Here is a 17665-nt window from a genome sequence, read left to right on the forward strand (position 1 = left end):
TAGTTTAATCCCCTCCCCCACCCCTGGAGCAGCACAAGTAAACCCTCCTGCAGGGATATTCGTCTGCCTCCAGTTCAGATGCAAACAACCCTGCTTGTACAGATCCCACCTTCCTTGGAAGAGAACCAAATGATCCTGCATCACCTCTTTCGCCATGTGTTAAGCTGCATTATCCTCCTACTATTACCCTCGTTAGCACATGGCACAGGTTGCAATCCTGAGATCACAACCCTGGAAGTTCCATCCTTGAACTTAGCATCTAACTCCCTGAAATCTATTTGCAGGACCTCATCACCCTTCCTACCCATGTCATTGGTTCCTACATGGACCACATCTGACTGCTCACCCTCCCTTTTGAAAATTCTATGAATTCAATCTGAGATACGCAAGACCCTGACACCAGGGAAGCAACACACCATCTGGGATTCTTGATCTCTTCTGCAGAACCTCGTATCTGTTTCCCAAACTATGGAATCTCCAATCACTATAGCTGGCCTCTTCTCCTTCCTTCCCAACTTAGCCACAAGGCCAGACTCTGTGCTGGAGACCTGACTGCCGTGGCTCATCCCTTCAACAGGACTGCGACCGTGGGGACTGTGTCAAAGATGGAGGTGCCTCTCATCGGCAGCAGCCATGAGGGGTTGTAGACTCCAGGGGTGTGGAGGACTGGCTCAGGGCATCAGAAAATAGAGAGCCCATCCCCCATCTGAGAAGGATAAGCAGAGGAAATGATGCACGGGGCAGTGACCATGGCGGCAGACCAGAGAGGGAGCTCTGCAGCTGAAAGACCAATACATGCGTCAGACCACTAGTGACTCCAGGTGGAGGCTGTAAGCTGCTGGATACGGACTTGAAACTGGCTGAAGGTACTAGGTATTGGAACCGGGAGGCAAGGGGTGGCAAAGGTGCTAAAGGGTACCTGACTGTGTTGGAGGTTTGGATCTGGTGCTCGGGTTGCCAATGGTTTGGATTGGAGCCTGTGAGAACTGGAGGTGAATCTTTTGTTTCTCTTTCTCCGAATGGAAGGAGGCACTCCAGGCAATTTTTGCCAGTGGCGAATCTTTCTGCCTCCAAGAGCAATTTCATGTAATATGACACTGTTTTATAATAAAGACAATAAATTGAGTTTTGAAATGGTATATGTGTTATTGGGGGAATGGCCGCAGGGCTATTCTCATTGACTCCCTGTTCCCTTTCCCTTCCTGTCACTCGGCTACCTTCTTTCCACCTCCTGGATGTAACTGACCCTGTAAACAACTGCGATCGCCCCCTCTGCCTCCCGAATGATCTGGAGTTCATCCAAATCCATTTCCCTAACATGGTTTGTAAGGAGCTGCAGTTGGGTGCACTTCTCACACATGTTGTTGTCTTCCCTGACTTTCTGCAAGAGGAGCATGTCCCCGCTCTGTCTGCCGCTCCCACTATCTATCAGTTAGAGAGAAAGAAAAGAAAAGCCCGCCCTGACCTATGCCTTCTTGCCGAACCCCGTTTGTTCCTCGATAGGCTGGAGGAGCTCACCGTTTTTGTCATATAACCTCCTGGGCTTTCCATCACCTCCGAGTCTGCAATTTAAAACTTTAAAATAGTATGCAAAATCTCATTTCTGAGGAATGGTCTAAAATGTTCACTGTTTTTCTCTCTCCTTAAAATGCAACGCGGAACCCTGTAGACGCTGTGATTGCAGTAAAAAAACAGACACTAAATGCTGGAGGATCTCGGCCGGACTCGCAGGTGACTTCAAAAGGACGCAGTTTTTACTCTCTCCATAGACACCAGCCAAACCAGCCTTGCCCCCAATACCCTTCCCTGGCCTTTGTCCTCGCTCCAACACCTCGACATACCTTCTATCTTGCTCCTCGGACCTGCCCCCCCGTCCTTCACGCGAGGACTGCGCGGGTCCTGGCAGTTGGGAGATTGGGGAGTAGCGCTGCTGGCCAGACCGTCCATTCGTGGCGTCCTGAGGAGCAGGTGGAAACGGCGCCAGGGTCGAATTTATATTTTGAGTATGAGCTCTCTAACACTTCTCACTTTAGTTCAAATGCTTTTTGTCAGCATTTCCATCTCGAAACGTGAATGTAGGTATGGAAAAGTCCCATTTATATTTTACTTATACAGTGACCATTGGTGAAAATAAAACACACAAATGCTGGGGAAACTCGGGTCAAACACGTAGCAAAGGTAAAGATACATCACTAACGTTTCACAGCATTTGTGCGTGTTTTTTCCCCCACTTAACCTTATCATTTTGGATCATATGACCTGCTATATAAGCTTGAGAAACAACGTGTTATCTTCTGTCTAGACACACTGCAATCTTCAGGGCTCAATAACGAAGTCAACAATTTCAGTTAAGTTCAAAATCAGAATTTTCTGTCCTTAAAGCTGTCATTGGGATGACATTCATTAATCCATCAGGATGAAATTAATCTAATTTCACACTCTAGGTTAACATTTCAATTTGCTCACAGTTTCTTTGTGGTTAATTTTACAATGAAAGATCACTCAAATTATGCCTTTGTAAGTTCCTTGATAGCAGAGAGTAATAGATGCTGGTTTAGTTCTCTACATTTTTGAACTCTGTGAAATGAAAGAGGACCCATTTCTAATTTTATATTAAAATTTGTGTTTTTCTTCTGCATAGTACATGACTTGAATATTTCACTAAATCTGCAGCCATAAACTGAGCATGTGTGGGCTATTGTCATAAAAATGAACCAAATATCTAACACTCTTGTATCCTTAGATAGACAAAAGAAAATTTTTAGATCATAATGATATATTGGTAAGTTTGTGTTATATCTGTATTGTTTACACAAAAGAGTCTGGAAAAACAACCAACTGAAAAACCTCACAAAGATTAGCGTATACAGAGCCGTTGTCATACCCACACTCCTGTTCGGCTCCGAATCATGGGTCCTCTACCGGCATCACCTACGGCTCCTAGAACGCTTCCACCAGCGTTGTCTCCGCTCCATCCTCAAAATTCATTGGAGCGACTTCATCCCTAACATCGAAGTACTCGAGATGGCAGAGGCCGACAGCATCGAGTCCACGCTGCTGAAGATCCAGCTGCGCTGGGTGGGTCACGTCTCCAGAATGGAGGACCATCACCTTCCCAAGATCGTGTTATATGGCGAGCTCGCCACTGGCCACCGAGACAGAGGTGCACCAAAGAAGAGGTACAAGGACTGCCTAAAGAAATCTCTTGGTGCCTGCCCCATTGACCACCACCAGTGGGCTGATATCGCCTCAAACCGTGCATCTTGGCGCCTCACAGTTCGGCGGGCAGCAACCTCCTTTGAAGAAGACCGCAGAGCCCACCTCACTGACAAAAGACAAAGGAGGAAAAACCCAACACCCAACCCCAACCAACCAATTTTCCCCTGCAACCGCTGCAACCGGGTCTGCCTGTCCCGCATCGGTCTTGTCAGCCACAATCGAGCCTGCAGTTGACGTGGACTTTTACCCCCTCCATAAATCTTCGTCCGCGAAGCCAAGCCAAAGAAAAGAAAGAAAGACATGTTGAGTATTTTTTTTCCAGAGTGTTTTAGAAGTGGCAAACACAATCCTGTGTTTTACCAGTGACCATTGGTAGTTCATAAGCATTTTTACTTAAAGGTTTTTGATAACGAAGTCCGGAACAGTACTGAAACTTTTTTTTTTAAAGCCAGCTGGCTCTCTGCACGGCTGCACTCGCTCAGACCGACGGCTGACCGGCCCCAGCTGCCGTTAAGGGACCTTAGGTCGTGGGGACTCGGAAAATCCTCGCCGACGGCACTGAATTTGATAAGGTTTCTCATGTGGGTGGGTGAGGAAAGAAACCAGTTAACAAGAGGAGACTGATTTATAATTTTGGATTATAAAGTTAAGAGAAACTGGGACAGTTTTCAGGTTGAAGGGAAATTCCACGTCTATAAACAATGACTGTGAACGCACTATTTCAATTAGCTGTACATAAGTGGTGATACCGTCATTGCATGGCCCCGCAAGTGCGGTCCCCCAGGGAATGTTTCCATAGATGTTCTTGCTTGAGGTGTGTGCATTTGAACTCGGGTGGGGTGGGGTAGTTATCTTCTCTTCAGCCGTGAAAAGGCGACTTCCTGGAGCAACCGCCACAGAGGATCTGCCTGTCATGTCTCAGTCTGGCAGTGCATGACACCATGGACAGACAGGACAGCAAGGGAATGGGGTGGGGAATTGAAAAGTGTGGACACTGGGAGATCCATGCTATTGCAGCGGACAGAGCCAGGGTGTTCAACAAAGCAGGAGGGACCACAGCCAAGCCTCACTGTATAGGATACTGCAAGCATCTTACCACTGTAGAAAAAATCTAATTCACTTAAAAATTGACCATAAAAGGCAACACTCCAGTCAAAAGCTGAGGGTTTTTTTTAAACCAAGTGGTTCACACTTTTACCTCAAAGGGCAATTATTTTCCATTCCCAGAATTCAGGAAGCTGGATCACGTTTCCTTTCCCCCCCCCCCCCCCCCCCATGCACCATCCAAATCAATTGTCTTTCAAGCATCCTCATTCATTTATATAAGCTTACAAAAAAGGGGACTGGACAGGGATGATAATTCAAAGAACCTTGGAGACTATTGTCCCCTGTTCCAAACCTACTTTGTCTCCACTCCCCAACTCCCTGCTACATTGATGACTGCATTGGTGCTACCTCCTGCACCCCTGCAGGGGTAAGGGGAGCTATGGACTGGGTGCAGGTCAGAGGGAATGAGCAGGAAAATAATTTGGCATGAACTAGAAGGGCTAAAGACCCTGTTTCTGTGCTCCAATGTTCTATGGTTCTAGTTGAAAGTGCTATTTGTGTGGCATATGACATTAAAAATAAACTTTTCAAAGGGATGAACAATCTTGATTCTTATTTTCAAGTGAGTAGTTTTTAAATTGTCATTGGTTTATGTGATTTCTTGATAGAGATTTGAAACTCATGTATTCTTTCAACATTGAAGACGATTCACTTCAAAAAGGTCATGTAAGTAACTAAAATTAGTTAATAAGTATGATAATGGAAACACTTAGTAGGTCAAGTGGCAAGTGTGAAGGGATACATAATGACCATTTTGGATCATATGACCTGCTACATAAGCTTGAGAAACAACATTTTATCTTCTGTCTAGACACACTGCATCTTCAGGGCTCAATAACGAAGTCAACAATTTCAGTTAAGTTCAAAATCAGAATTTTCTGTCCTTAAAGCTGTCATTGGGATGACATTCATTAATCCATCAGGATGAAATTAATCTAATTTCACACTCTATGTTAACATTTCAATTTGCTCACAGTTTCTTTGTGGTTAATTTTACAATGAAAGATCACTCAAATTATGCCTTTGTAAGTTCCTTGATAGCAGAGAGTAATAGATGCTGGTTTAGTTCTCTACATTTTTGAACTCTGTGAAATGAAAGAGGACCCATTTCTAATTTTATATTAAAATTTGTGTTTTTCTTCTGCATAGTACATGACTTGAATATTTCACTAAATCTGCAGCCATAAACTGAGCATGTGTGGGCTATTGTCATAAAAATGAACCAAATATCTAACATTCTTGTATCCTTAGATATTCAAAGGAAAATTTTTAGATCATAATGATATATTGGTAAGTTTGTGTTATATCTGAATTGTTTACATGTTGAGTATTTTTTTTCCAGAGTGTTTTAGAAGTGGCAAATAATATTCAACAGTTAATCGTCCATCCCTGTAACCATAATGTAATTCTGTACATGAGGTAAGTACTTGCTTTGGAACAGAAAATCCAGGATTTGATTTTATGTGCTCCCATTAATTAAGAGAACAGTTAAACCAGATATTCTTCTGATATTCAGAGTCATTGCAAAAAATCTATATTTTCATTGGTGGTCACACTGATGTCTGACTTTGTTTTTACTCTTTGTGCCTGTCTAGTGCATGTAAACAGGAAAGTGAATGAGGAATGGCATGAGCACCAAAGAAGTGGTATGGTGGGTCAGCTGGCAGAAGTCAGAGACCATGAGAATTTGCTGAGTTGGGTATCGATTACACTGGACAACAAAGAATTTGCCTCCTGAACACTTCTGGGTGTATTTTATGGTTTTGGGCTGCTGATCACAAAACTCGCCTTAAAAATTTCCTGTCATATACCTAATTTTAGATATAACCTATTTTTCAGATTTCCAGTCATTTATTACCAGGGTCTTGAAAAGTGATATCAGGGAACTGGAATCCATCAATGCTGGCTGACTATTATTAGACACTGACAAGAGAGGCATCAGATGCTGAGTACAAATGAAAGTCAGCAGCAAAAAAAATATGGGTCATTTAAACTAATACAATGAGTCAGCATAATTATGTATTTAAACATGCTAAATTCAATAAAAGTTCATCTTTCTCCAACTTCCTACAAGATGCAGCAAATCTGAAATTATTTTTGTGTTCATCTTGAAGTTGACTATAATAATCTCCATTTTTTTTCAGGAGGCAAAAATTGTTGTCCAGTGTTACCATTTAGTAGGATGGGGGAAGGCAGTTGCTTGGGAGATCAGTGAGCAAGGAAAAATTGGTAATTAGGGTTGAATCAGGTGATAAGGATATTTGGGATTTATTGGGTAAAAGATGGGAAGTGGAGTGGGTAGGGAGGAAAGCTAAGAAAATAATAAAGGAAGCTCCTTGAGTCACCAATCATCAAGATTCACCACACAGCACATGCTCTATTCTCACTGGTGTACCATCAGGAAAGAAGTATAGGTGCCACAAGACTCGCACCACCAGGTTCAGCTGCTAATCCTCCACCATCAAACTCCTTAACAACAAACTCAATCAGGGACTCATTTAAGGACTCTTACTTTTGCACGTTATTGTTTTTTTTTCCTCCTCTCTACATTGCAGTCACTTGTTTACATTTGTTTACATGTCTACATTGTGTACAGTTTTTTTTTTGCTCTACCAATAAGTGGTAATTCTGCCTCACCTGCAGGAAAAAGAATCTCAGAGTTGTATGTGATGTCATGTGTGTACTCTGACAATAAATCTGAAATCTCAACAATCCTGGTTTTTGGCTTCTGGATCTGTTTTGAACCCAGCGTCCTTTGTAGGATAGCAGTGCCACGAAATTTTTAAAAAACCACACGAAAAGCTGTTTAAAAAAAAAAGGATATTTGCAAGAATAATTTGGTGATTTTATGATCACCATGGCGATCTGTCATCCCAGATTATGCAGAGGAGAGTGTATTTTCACCAGAAGGCCTACACGGTGTTAAAAAGATAGCACACCATCACCTTTCCAGGGACAATTATGAGTGGAAGATAAATGCCGGTCTTGATCGTGAATTCCAGATACCAAAAATAAATAAATAAGACAAGTCCACCTTTCAGGAAAAGATGATTGTACCTTTCCTCCTGCATATGAGATTTCAACCGGTCAAATTTTAATTTTAATTATAGCCTCCATTTTCCTCACATTTATCTGCTTAGTTATCATTCATCTGATTTCCAGAAGCCATTCAATAAGGTGCTGCATAAAAACATCCATAAAATAAGGATGCATGGAGTTTGGGTAATGTATTAGTGTGGACAGATGACTGATTAACCAATGGAATGCAGAGAGTAGAGATAAATTCTACACCTGATTTGATGATCGTAACAACGAAGAACCACTTGTCTGCACCTCCAAGTCCCCTGATGATCCCATCCTGTCTGTATCTCAGGATGACGTTCATGCTGGCTTCAGGAGAGTAAATCTGGCCTGGATGGAGAACTTGGCCAAGTATTAAAAATCTGTGCTGACCAACTTACCAAGGTATTCACAGATATCTTCAATATGTCACTCGAGGGGGCCCGGTCCTCACCTATTTCAAACAGGTATCAATCATACCAGTGCCCAAGAAGAGCGTGGTAACCTGCCTTAATGACTATCATCTAGTAGCATTGGTTTCAACAGTGATGAAGTGTTTTGAAAGGCTGGTGATGAAGCATATCAGCTCCTTTCTGAGCAGTGACATGGATTAATTCCAATTCACCTAATGTAGTAACAGGTCTATGGTGGATACCATCTCACTGGCTCTACACAAAGCCCTGGAACACCTGGGCAGCAAAGATGCGTACATCAGATGCTCTTTATCGACTACTGTTCGGCATTTAACAGCACCATCCCCTCAAAACAGATCAGCAAACTCCAAGACCTGGGAGTTAACACCCCACTCTGTAATTGGATCATGAATTTCCTCACCTCCAGACCACAATCAGTGAAGATTGGTAAGAACTCCACCATAATTTCCATCAGTACTGAGCACCACAGGGGTCTGTTCTTAGTCCCCTGTTCTACTCACTTCACATCTATGACTGTTTGGCTCGGCATGACGATAACACCATCTACAATGGGTTGTATAAAGGAAGGGGATGAGTCAACTTACAGGATAGAGTTTGAAAACTTGGCTGAATGTTGTAACACAACAACCTTGCACTCAATGTCACCAAAACTAAGGAGTTGATTGCTGACTTCAGGAAAGCAAAGCCAGAGGAATACAATCAAGGGATCAGAGGTGGAGAGGGTGAGCAAATTTAAGTTCTTGGGAGTCACTATCTTGGAGGATTTTTCCTAGACTCAACACACCAATGGCATCCTGAAGAAAACATGTCAGCACCTCTAGTTCCTCAGGAGTTTGCAGAGGTATGGTATGACATCAGAAACCCTGCCAAATTTCTACAGAGGTGTGATGGAAAGTGTGCTGACCGGCTGTATCACGGACTGGTATGGAAATACCAATACCCCTGAGTGTAAAGCCCTCCAAAAGGTAGTGGACACAACCCAGGACATCATAGGCAAAACCCTCCCCACTTTTGAGCACATCTACAGGCATTTCTGCCATTGGAGAGCAGCAGCAATCATTGGACTTTCATCACCCAGCACCCAATCTGTTCTCGCTGCTGCCATCAGGAAAAAGGTATAGATGCCACAAGACTCACACCACCAGGTTCAGGAACAGCTGCTACCCCCACCATCAGACTCCTCAATGACAAACTCAATCAGAGACTCATTTAAGGACTCCTACTTGTGCAATTCATTGATTTTCTTTTTGTTCTCTCTGTATTGTTCAGTCAGTTTGTTTATAGTTCTTTGTTTACATGTTTTACACTGTTTACTGTTTATTTTTTGCACTAACAATTAGTGGTAATTCTGCTGCACCCACAGGAAAATGAATCTCAAGGTTGTATGTGATGTAATGTATGTACTCTGACAATAAATCTGAAATCTGAAAATGGGAGTTTCCCTGGTTGTCAATCAGTGGTTTGCAGAGTACTGCAATGGATTGATGCAACTATTTGGAAGAGGGGACCAAGTGTAGCATATCTAACTTTGCTGAAGACAATAAACTGAGTGAAATAAAAATTGAGAAGAGGGTGTGGAGTGCCCACAGAGAGAGAGAGATAGGTTAAGTGAGAGGGCAAAGGTCTGGCATGCATATGCGAGGTGATCCATTTTGGAAGTAAAAATAGTAGATCAGAATATTTAAATGGTGAAAGATTGGAGCGTTCTGTTTTTCAGAGGGAATGCTTGAGCATGAATCTTAAAAGGTTGGTTTGCAGGTGCAACGGGTTATCAAGAAGGCAAATGTTGTTGGGAAGTCACGTGATGGAGTAGAGACCGGTAAGAAAATACCAGCCCTCTCCAGAAAAGTTTTAAAAAAAGAAAAGAAAAAACAAAGCTACAAACACAAAAACCATAACAAATTAAAAATAAAAGTGTGGAGAAAATGGCAGCAAAGAAAGAAAAATCAAAAACAACAGGAAGAAAAGAAGAAGGGAAGATGTCGGAAGAGAAAGGTGAAGGCCTTACCTGTACGAGGAAGCCCGCCGTGGAGAGAGAAGCCCGCTCCCTGAGGTCAGTGGAAACCCTGAACTCAGGACTACAAATATAGCTCACGGAGCCAAACAAAAGTGTGCAACAGCGCATGCGCGAATCCTTGTGCATGTGCGATGCACAAGACAAAAACAACACCGATGGGAGGGGGGACCAGCTGAGGAGTAAATCTCCACAGCTGAAACAGACGAGTATAACACGACAGCAAGACTCCCAACAGGAAAACATAAAAAATAACGGGAACAAGAAGGAAGAGAATAAAAAAAGGAAATCAGAGAAACAACAGATGACCAAACCAGAGGAAGAAGACCAACACCAAGACACCTTTAATAAAAATAATACCCAACAAAATAAAATAAAAAACCCAACAAGAAGATCAGAAGAGACAGAGGTAAAGGACACAGATCCTGGAGTGGACTCAGAAGAAGAGGAGGGAGAACATCAAACTCTACACAGAGAAATGGAAGATGAAGGGAAGGGACAGTACATGGATAAAAAAAAATTTTCAAGAATATATGGAAACATTAAAAGAATGGCTGACACAAGAATTCAGTGAAATAAAAAGAAGAATAAAAGGTTCAGAAGAAAAAGTGAATAGATTAGAGATGGTCATGGCAGAAATAGGAAAAAGAGTAGACCAAGTGGAAGAATGAGAAACAGCCATAGAAATGGAGGTAGATGACTTAAAAAAGAAATTGAAAGAATCTGATTTTAAAAAAAAGTTAAAGAAACACAGGAGCTGTTAGCTCAGAAGATAGACATAATGGAAAATTATAATAGGAGAAACAATATAAAGATAGTGGGCCTTAAGGAAGATGAAGAAGCCAAAGATATGAAAGAATTTTTTAAAGAATGGATCCCCAGGTTCCTAGGAATGCCAGAATTACAGGAAGGAATGGAAATAGAAAGGGCACACAGAACATTAGCCCCTCAACCACAACCAAACAAAAACAAAAACTAGATCCATTCTAGTAAAATTCCTAAGTTATACGACAAGAGATAATATATTGGAGAAAGCAATGAAAAAAATAAGAGAAGACAAAAAGCCACTGGAATACAAAGGTCAAAAAAATTTTTCTATCCAGATATAAAGTTTGAACTCCTGAAGAAGAGGAAGGAGTTTAATACAGCAAAAACGATCCTATGGAAAAAAGGATATAAATTTATGTTAAAATATCCAGCAGTGCTTAAAATAGTTATCCCGGGACAGCAAAGCAAACTGTTCTCAGATCCGGAAAAAGCATGAAAATTTGCAGAACACCTACAAAACAGACAGAGAGATGAAGAGATATAACAAAAATGACAACAAACTATAAATGAAGAAGAATAAAGTATAAGTAAGAACTAAGAAGAGAAAGAAAGGGAAGAAAGGAAGTAAGGAGGGAATTAAGAGAGTGAGCTTTGTTATATATGAAGATTAAAATCTTTTCTGGGGGGCTGGGTGGGGAAGAATAACAGTCACTGCAAAATCAGTTGACGCTTGCGAGCGGGTTCGCAAATCCAAATGAAGAGGGGAGATGTGGTTGCCCGACAAGGGACAAAGGGCAACTCAGAGAGGGGAGGGACTATTGGGGTTAAAGGAATTTTAGATATGGGAATAGTGGAAATATTTTATGTTTTAGAAATGTTGTGTTACAAAATGTTTAAAAAAAGAAAACAGAAATGGATAAGAAGGGAAGGTGGTGATGAGGAAATGGAAAGGAAAGATAAACAAAGTATGAAATGACCATGTTGAACTATATGACTTTAAATATTAATGGAATACATATCCAAATCAAAAGGAAGAAGCTGTTAAATTTACTGAAGAAAGAAAAAATTGATATAGTGTTCGTGCAAGAAACATTTAACTGAAGTGGAACACAAGAAATTAAAGAGAGATTAGATAGGACATGTAACAGCAGCATCATATAATTCAAAAGCCAGAGGAGTAGCTATATTAATCAATAAAAATGTACCAATCAAAATAGAAGAGGAAATAATAGATCCAGCAGGGAGGTATGTAATGATAAAATGACAGATATATTCAGAATTTTGGAATTTACTCAATGTATACGCACCTAATGAAGAAGATCAAAAATTTATGCAAGATATCTTTTTGAAGATCGCAGATACGCAAGGGAATATACTAATAGGAGGATATTTTAACCTTAATTTGGACTCAAGCATGGATAAAACTGGAAAAAAGACTAACAGAAAGAACAAAGTAATCAAATTTATAATTAAATCGATGCAGGAAATGCAACTTTTGGATATATGGAGGAAACAACACCCAAAGGAAAAGGAATATTCATATTATTCGAGTAGACTTAAAACATACTCAAGGATAGACCTATTCCTGTTATCAGCCCACATTCAAGGAAGAGTTAAGAAAACAGAATATAAAGCTAGATTGTTATCAGATCACTCACCCCTGTTATTGGCAATAGAACTAGAGGACATCCCACCAAGGATGTATAGATGGAGATTAAACTCTATGCTACTTACAAGACAAGTTTTTAGAGAATTCATTGAGCGACAAATTAAAATGTAATTTTAATTAAAATTAAAATTGAAAAAAATACAGAATCAGTGAAAAATAAATTTATACTATGGGATGCAATGAAAGCATTCATCAGAGGACAGATAATAAGTTATGTAACTAAGATGAATAAGGACTACAGTTGAGAAATAGAACAGTTGGAAAGGGAAATAACAAATACAGGAAAAGAATTAGCAATAAAGGAAGATACAACTAAAAGAAGAGAATTGACAGACAAGAAAATAAAATATGAAACACTACAAACATATAAGGTGGAGAAGAACATAATGAAGACAAAACAGAAATATTATGAGCTAGGAGAAAAAACGCACAAAATACTAGTGTGGCAGCTTAAGACAGAACAAACTAAAAGAACAGTATTGGCATCAAGGAAAAAGGACAAACAAATCACATATAACCCAACGGAGATCAACGAAAACTTCAGGGAATTCTACGAACAATTATATCAAACTGAAAACGAAGGAAAAGAAGACAAAATAGATGAATTTCTAACTAAATTTGAACTACCGAAATTGCAGAGGAGCAAAATAAATTAATAAAACCATTTGAAATATAAGAAATACAGGAGATATTAAAAAAAAACCGAACAATAAAATAACAGGAGAGGATAGATTCCCAATAGAATTCTATAAAACATTCAAAGACTTATTAATTCCTCCTCTCCTGGAAGTAATGAACCAGATTGAAAAAACACAAAACATACCAGATTCATGCAAAACAGCAATAATTACAGTAATACCAAAGACGGGGAAAGATCCACTAACACCATCATCGTATAGACCAATATCTCTACTTAAGACAGATTATAAGATAATAGCTAAACTATTAGCAAACAGATTGGCTGACTTTGTACCAAAAATAGTAAAACTGGACCAAACTGGATTTATTAAAAAAAGACAAACAACGGACAATATCTGTAAATTCATTAACTTGATCCATTCAGTACAAGGAAACAAAACTCCAACAGTAGCGGTTGCTTTAGACGTAGAGAAAGCCTTTGACAGAGTAGAATGGAATTATTTATTCAAAGTACTACAAAAATTCAACCTACCAGAGAAATATATTAATTGGATTAAAGCATTATATAAGGGACTATTGGCGAAAGTGACAGTAAATGGATATATATCAAACCAAATTAAATTAAGCAGATCAACAAGGCAGGGATGTCCACTATCTCCCTCACTGTTCGCGTTAGCTATAGAACCACTAGCAGAACTGATAAGAACAGAAAATAAAATACGAGGAATAAAAATAAAAGAGAAGGAATATAAAATCAGTCTAATTGCAGATGACATCGTCGTATACTTAACAGAACCAGAAATATCAATAAAAGAATTACATAGGAAATTGAAGGAATATGGAGAAGTATCGGGGTATAAGATAGGAAGGATAAACTGTATTAAAATGAACATCTTCCCAAGGATACAATACCTATTTCAATCATTACCGATTCACCTAACAGAGAAATTCTTCAAGGAGCTAAAGAAAATAATAAGGAAATTCTTATGGAAAGGGGGGAAACCGAGGATAGCACTAGATAAATTAACAGCATGGTACAAACAAGGAGGCCTACAACTACCAAACTTTAAGAATGATTATAGAGCAGCACAATTGAGATACCTATCAGATTTTTATCAAACAAGGGAAAAACCAGATTGGACCAGATTAGAGCTAGATAACATAGGGGAGAAGATACCTGAGCATATACTCTATAAGTGGAATGAAAAATTGGTGCAACGTAGGAATTCACCAGTATTACACCATCTGCTCAACATTTGGAAGAAGATTCACATAGAAAGGAATAAAATAAATTATCAAATACCAAAATTAATATTGACACAAAATCAACTAATCCCTTTCACAATAAATAATCTTTCCTTCAGAGAATGGGAGAGAAAAGGGATCAAAAGAATAGAAAATTGATTTTCGGGAAATAAATTATTATCTTTTGAACAAATGAAGGACAAATATAATATAACTCACGATACAAGGTTTGCATACCACCAACTGAAAACCTCCTTGAAGGACAAATTGGGAAACAGTCTAAGGTTACCAGAAGGAAGCAATTTTGAATATGTGTTTACAGACACAATGATAATTAAAAAATTTATAACAAACATGTACATCAAACTGCAAGAAAAGGAGAACGAGGAAACAAACAGTAAACCTAAACAAAAATGGGAACAAGATCTAAACATAAAGATAAAGAATGAAACATAGGAAAAGCTATGCTCCGGAACCATGAGAAATACAATAAACACGAGGTTACACATGATAAAATATAATTGGTTACACAGGCTATACATCACACCCCAAAAGTTAAATAATAGTATCAGACAGATGTTTTCGCTGTAAAAAGGAAACGGGTACAACAATACATGCAATTTGGACATGTGAGAAAGTGGAAAAATTTTGGGAAGATCTAAACCAGATATTAAATAAAATCACAAAAAGCAACATACCAAAACACCCAGAGATCTTCCTTCTAAGTAATATAAGAAATAAAGAATTTGGACTCGATTTGGATGGAGCACAGAAAAGATTTATTATGATAGCCCTAGCTGTAGCAAAAAAATGTTTTATGTCAACCTGGAAATTAGAAGACAACTTGAGAATACAACAATGGTACATAGATATAAATAAATAAATGTATTCCATTAGAAAAAATAACATATAATTTAAGAAATAACATCACAATATTCGACCAAATATGGGAACCATACATGAAATACAATGGAGAAATCCTACCATGAACCTCCACCACCTAAAATGACAGAAGGAGAAGACAACAAAATGAACTGACTCAGTATATAAAAGTAAAAGATAAAAATTTCTTGTTTATTTTATTAAGTGACAACATTGTTTAACAGATTTAATGTATCTTATAGATTGAACTTTGAATAAATGGGAAGGGGGGAGAGGGAGGGAGGGAAGGGAAGGGGGTAAAAGGGGAGAAAATGACACTATACATTCAAGAGAAAAATGTCTGTGTATTTTGGTCAATATGGTTTATTGTGTAAAACATAAAAAATAAAAAAAAAATAACCATACTCCTTCTGTTAAAGGTGTACACTGCCCAAGACCTTCAGATCAATCACAAACTTATCTCAAGTAAATTCAACTTTTTTTTAAATAAAAAAAAAGGCAAATGTTGGCCTTCATTGAATTCAACGGTAGGGAGGCTCCGCTGCAAATGTATAGAATACTGGTGAGGGTGCCTCTGGAGCACAGCATCTAGTTCTGGTTTCCTTTCATGAGAGGATATATTGGCCTTGGAGAATGGACAGTGGAGGTTCACCAGATTAATTCCGGAGATGAGGGAGTTAGCCTATGAGGAGAGATTGAGTTGCCTGAGTTATACTTGCTAGAATTCAGAAGAGTGGGAGTGGATTTCATCGAAAGATTTAAACTTATGAAAGGGATGGACAAGATAAAGGGAGGAAAGTTATTTCTTCTGGAAGATTCTTCAAACCAGGATACATAGCTTCAAAATTAGAATAGAGATGAAGAGAACTGCTTTTCCCAGAGAATAATGAATCTGTGCAGTTACCTGCCAAAGAAAGCTGCAGAGGCTGCCTCATTAAATATATTAGATAGATTTTTGCATAGTAAGTGAATCCATGGCCAGATTAGCCATCATTTTATTAAATGGCAGAGCAGGCTTGATTAGTCAAATGGCCTTCTCTGCTTCCATTAGCTTTATAACTGTAAAAGCCAAGGATTAGAATAACTTTTGGTTCTTGTGACTGTATTGGTATTGAACTATAAGTAAGATCATTGTAATTTTGGTCCCATAATCAATCATTATCAATCAGATAATCCATATAAATAATTTCTGCTCTTTCAACAGATTTGTACATTCTTGCCTTTGAATGTTCTTATTTAAAAAATTTACAGTGTGGTTCTGAATCTTTGCAAACACCATCATATCACAGATAAGCTTTTAATTTTATTTTCTGTCTCATGTCTAGAAAAATTGTGTTTGTAACCAGAGATGGTTTTCAGAGTTCTCTCTACCCACTTAAATTCCCCCAAACTTTTAAGGTACGTTAGAAGGTGATTTATCTGAAATTGTGATATGTTGAATGGAATTGTATGAACAAAAGTGAGATTCATGATCCACTGTACTTCTGACAAAATATGCTAAAGACAATTTATATCTCTAAGGAATGCTTCTCACTTAAAATTAATAAAATAGTTGTTAAACCTCATTAATAAAAAATAATAGAAAAACTGGGTGGTGAAAGCAGAAGCAGATTGATAGAATTCTACCGTGAAATTCAGTTAATTCTTTTGAAACTTTTAAATAAAATATATAAGAAAACAAATTCAGTTAATTCAATTATTCTGTAATAAAATAACGATCATAAAATTACCACTTGTATCTATTAAGGCAAAGAAATCTGTTCCTACTTGATTTGGCTTTCATGTCAGCCCAGATCAACAACATTGTGGTTCTTGTTTGGCTATAATTTTTTTTCAATTCCAATTAGAACTTGGCAGTAAATGATGGGCAGGCCAATAATGTACGCAAATCAATATTGTGAAATAAAAAATGTATACAGTGCATTTCCAAGTTCCTGCAAAGCGATACCTCTCTTTTTCTATCTCTGTTTCCTTTCCTCCAGCTCCCCACCCTTCCCTGCTAGCAGAATGTTACCCCCTTTTTAGCCCTCTGCCCTCTCCCCATCACTTCTCACCTTTTTTCTTCTACCTTCCCATCCGCATCCGCATTATTACCTGTTTGCCTCTCCTCTTCCTCCTCCCCCTCTTTGCTGTTAGCTTCTCCTCTTCCTTCTCCCCCTTCCCCATCCTCCCACTCTCCTCCTCCCTGCCCTATTTGCTTATTTTTTCTTAGTCCTGATGAAGGGCAAAGTTCTGAAACATTGGTTACGCTTTATTTACAATGAAAACTTTATGGCCTGTTGAGTTTTTCCAGCCCATTTGCGTATTGCATTTGACTCTCTAATCTTTGTATGTGGCTTGGGTAATAACCTGGAAATAATGACCTTTATAGTCCTGCTCTCCAATTTTAAGCTTAGATGCTCCATATTCCTTCATTCCTTGTTCTTATAGTCACAGGGATCATAACTGAAGCATTCCCTGCACGTTCCTCTCCTGCCATGAGGAAGACCTTAACTCTGCACTAGGCAGACATTGCAGCCTTGGAACCTCTGCATCCAGCTTCACTGAACAACATCTGAATTATAGCCAAAGGTAGTGGACAAACCCCAGTTTGGCACAAGCAAAACTCTCCACACCATCAAGAAAATT

General features: G+C 39.1%; 1 protein-coding gene across 1 annotated transcript in view; it reads left to right on the forward strand.

The window, feature by feature from the left end:
• Positions 1–1914: 1914 nt before the first annotated feature.
• The window catches only part of LOC138758691 (cation channel sperm-associated auxiliary subunit delta-like), a 72728-nt gene continuing 56977 nt past the window's right edge, over positions 1915–17665 (forward strand). Inside the window, exons 1-4 of the mRNA XM_069927998.1 lie at positions 1915–2003; positions 4935–4992; positions 5669–5745; positions 16363–16435. Coding sequence (XP_069784099.1) covers positions 4948–4992; positions 5669–5745; positions 16363–16435 — 195 coding nt within the window. The 5' untranslated portion in view covers positions 1915–2003; positions 4935–4947. The remainder of the gene's footprint in view (positions 2004–4934; positions 4993–5668; positions 5746–16362; positions 16436–17665) is intronic.

This window comes from Narcine bancroftii, chromosome 3, assembly GCF_036971445.1.
Source record: "Narcine bancroftii isolate sNarBan1 chromosome 3, sNarBan1.hap1, whole genome shotgun sequence".
NCBI classification, from domain to species: Eukaryota; Metazoa; Chordata; class Chondrichthyes; order Torpediniformes; family Narcinidae; genus Narcine; species Narcine bancroftii.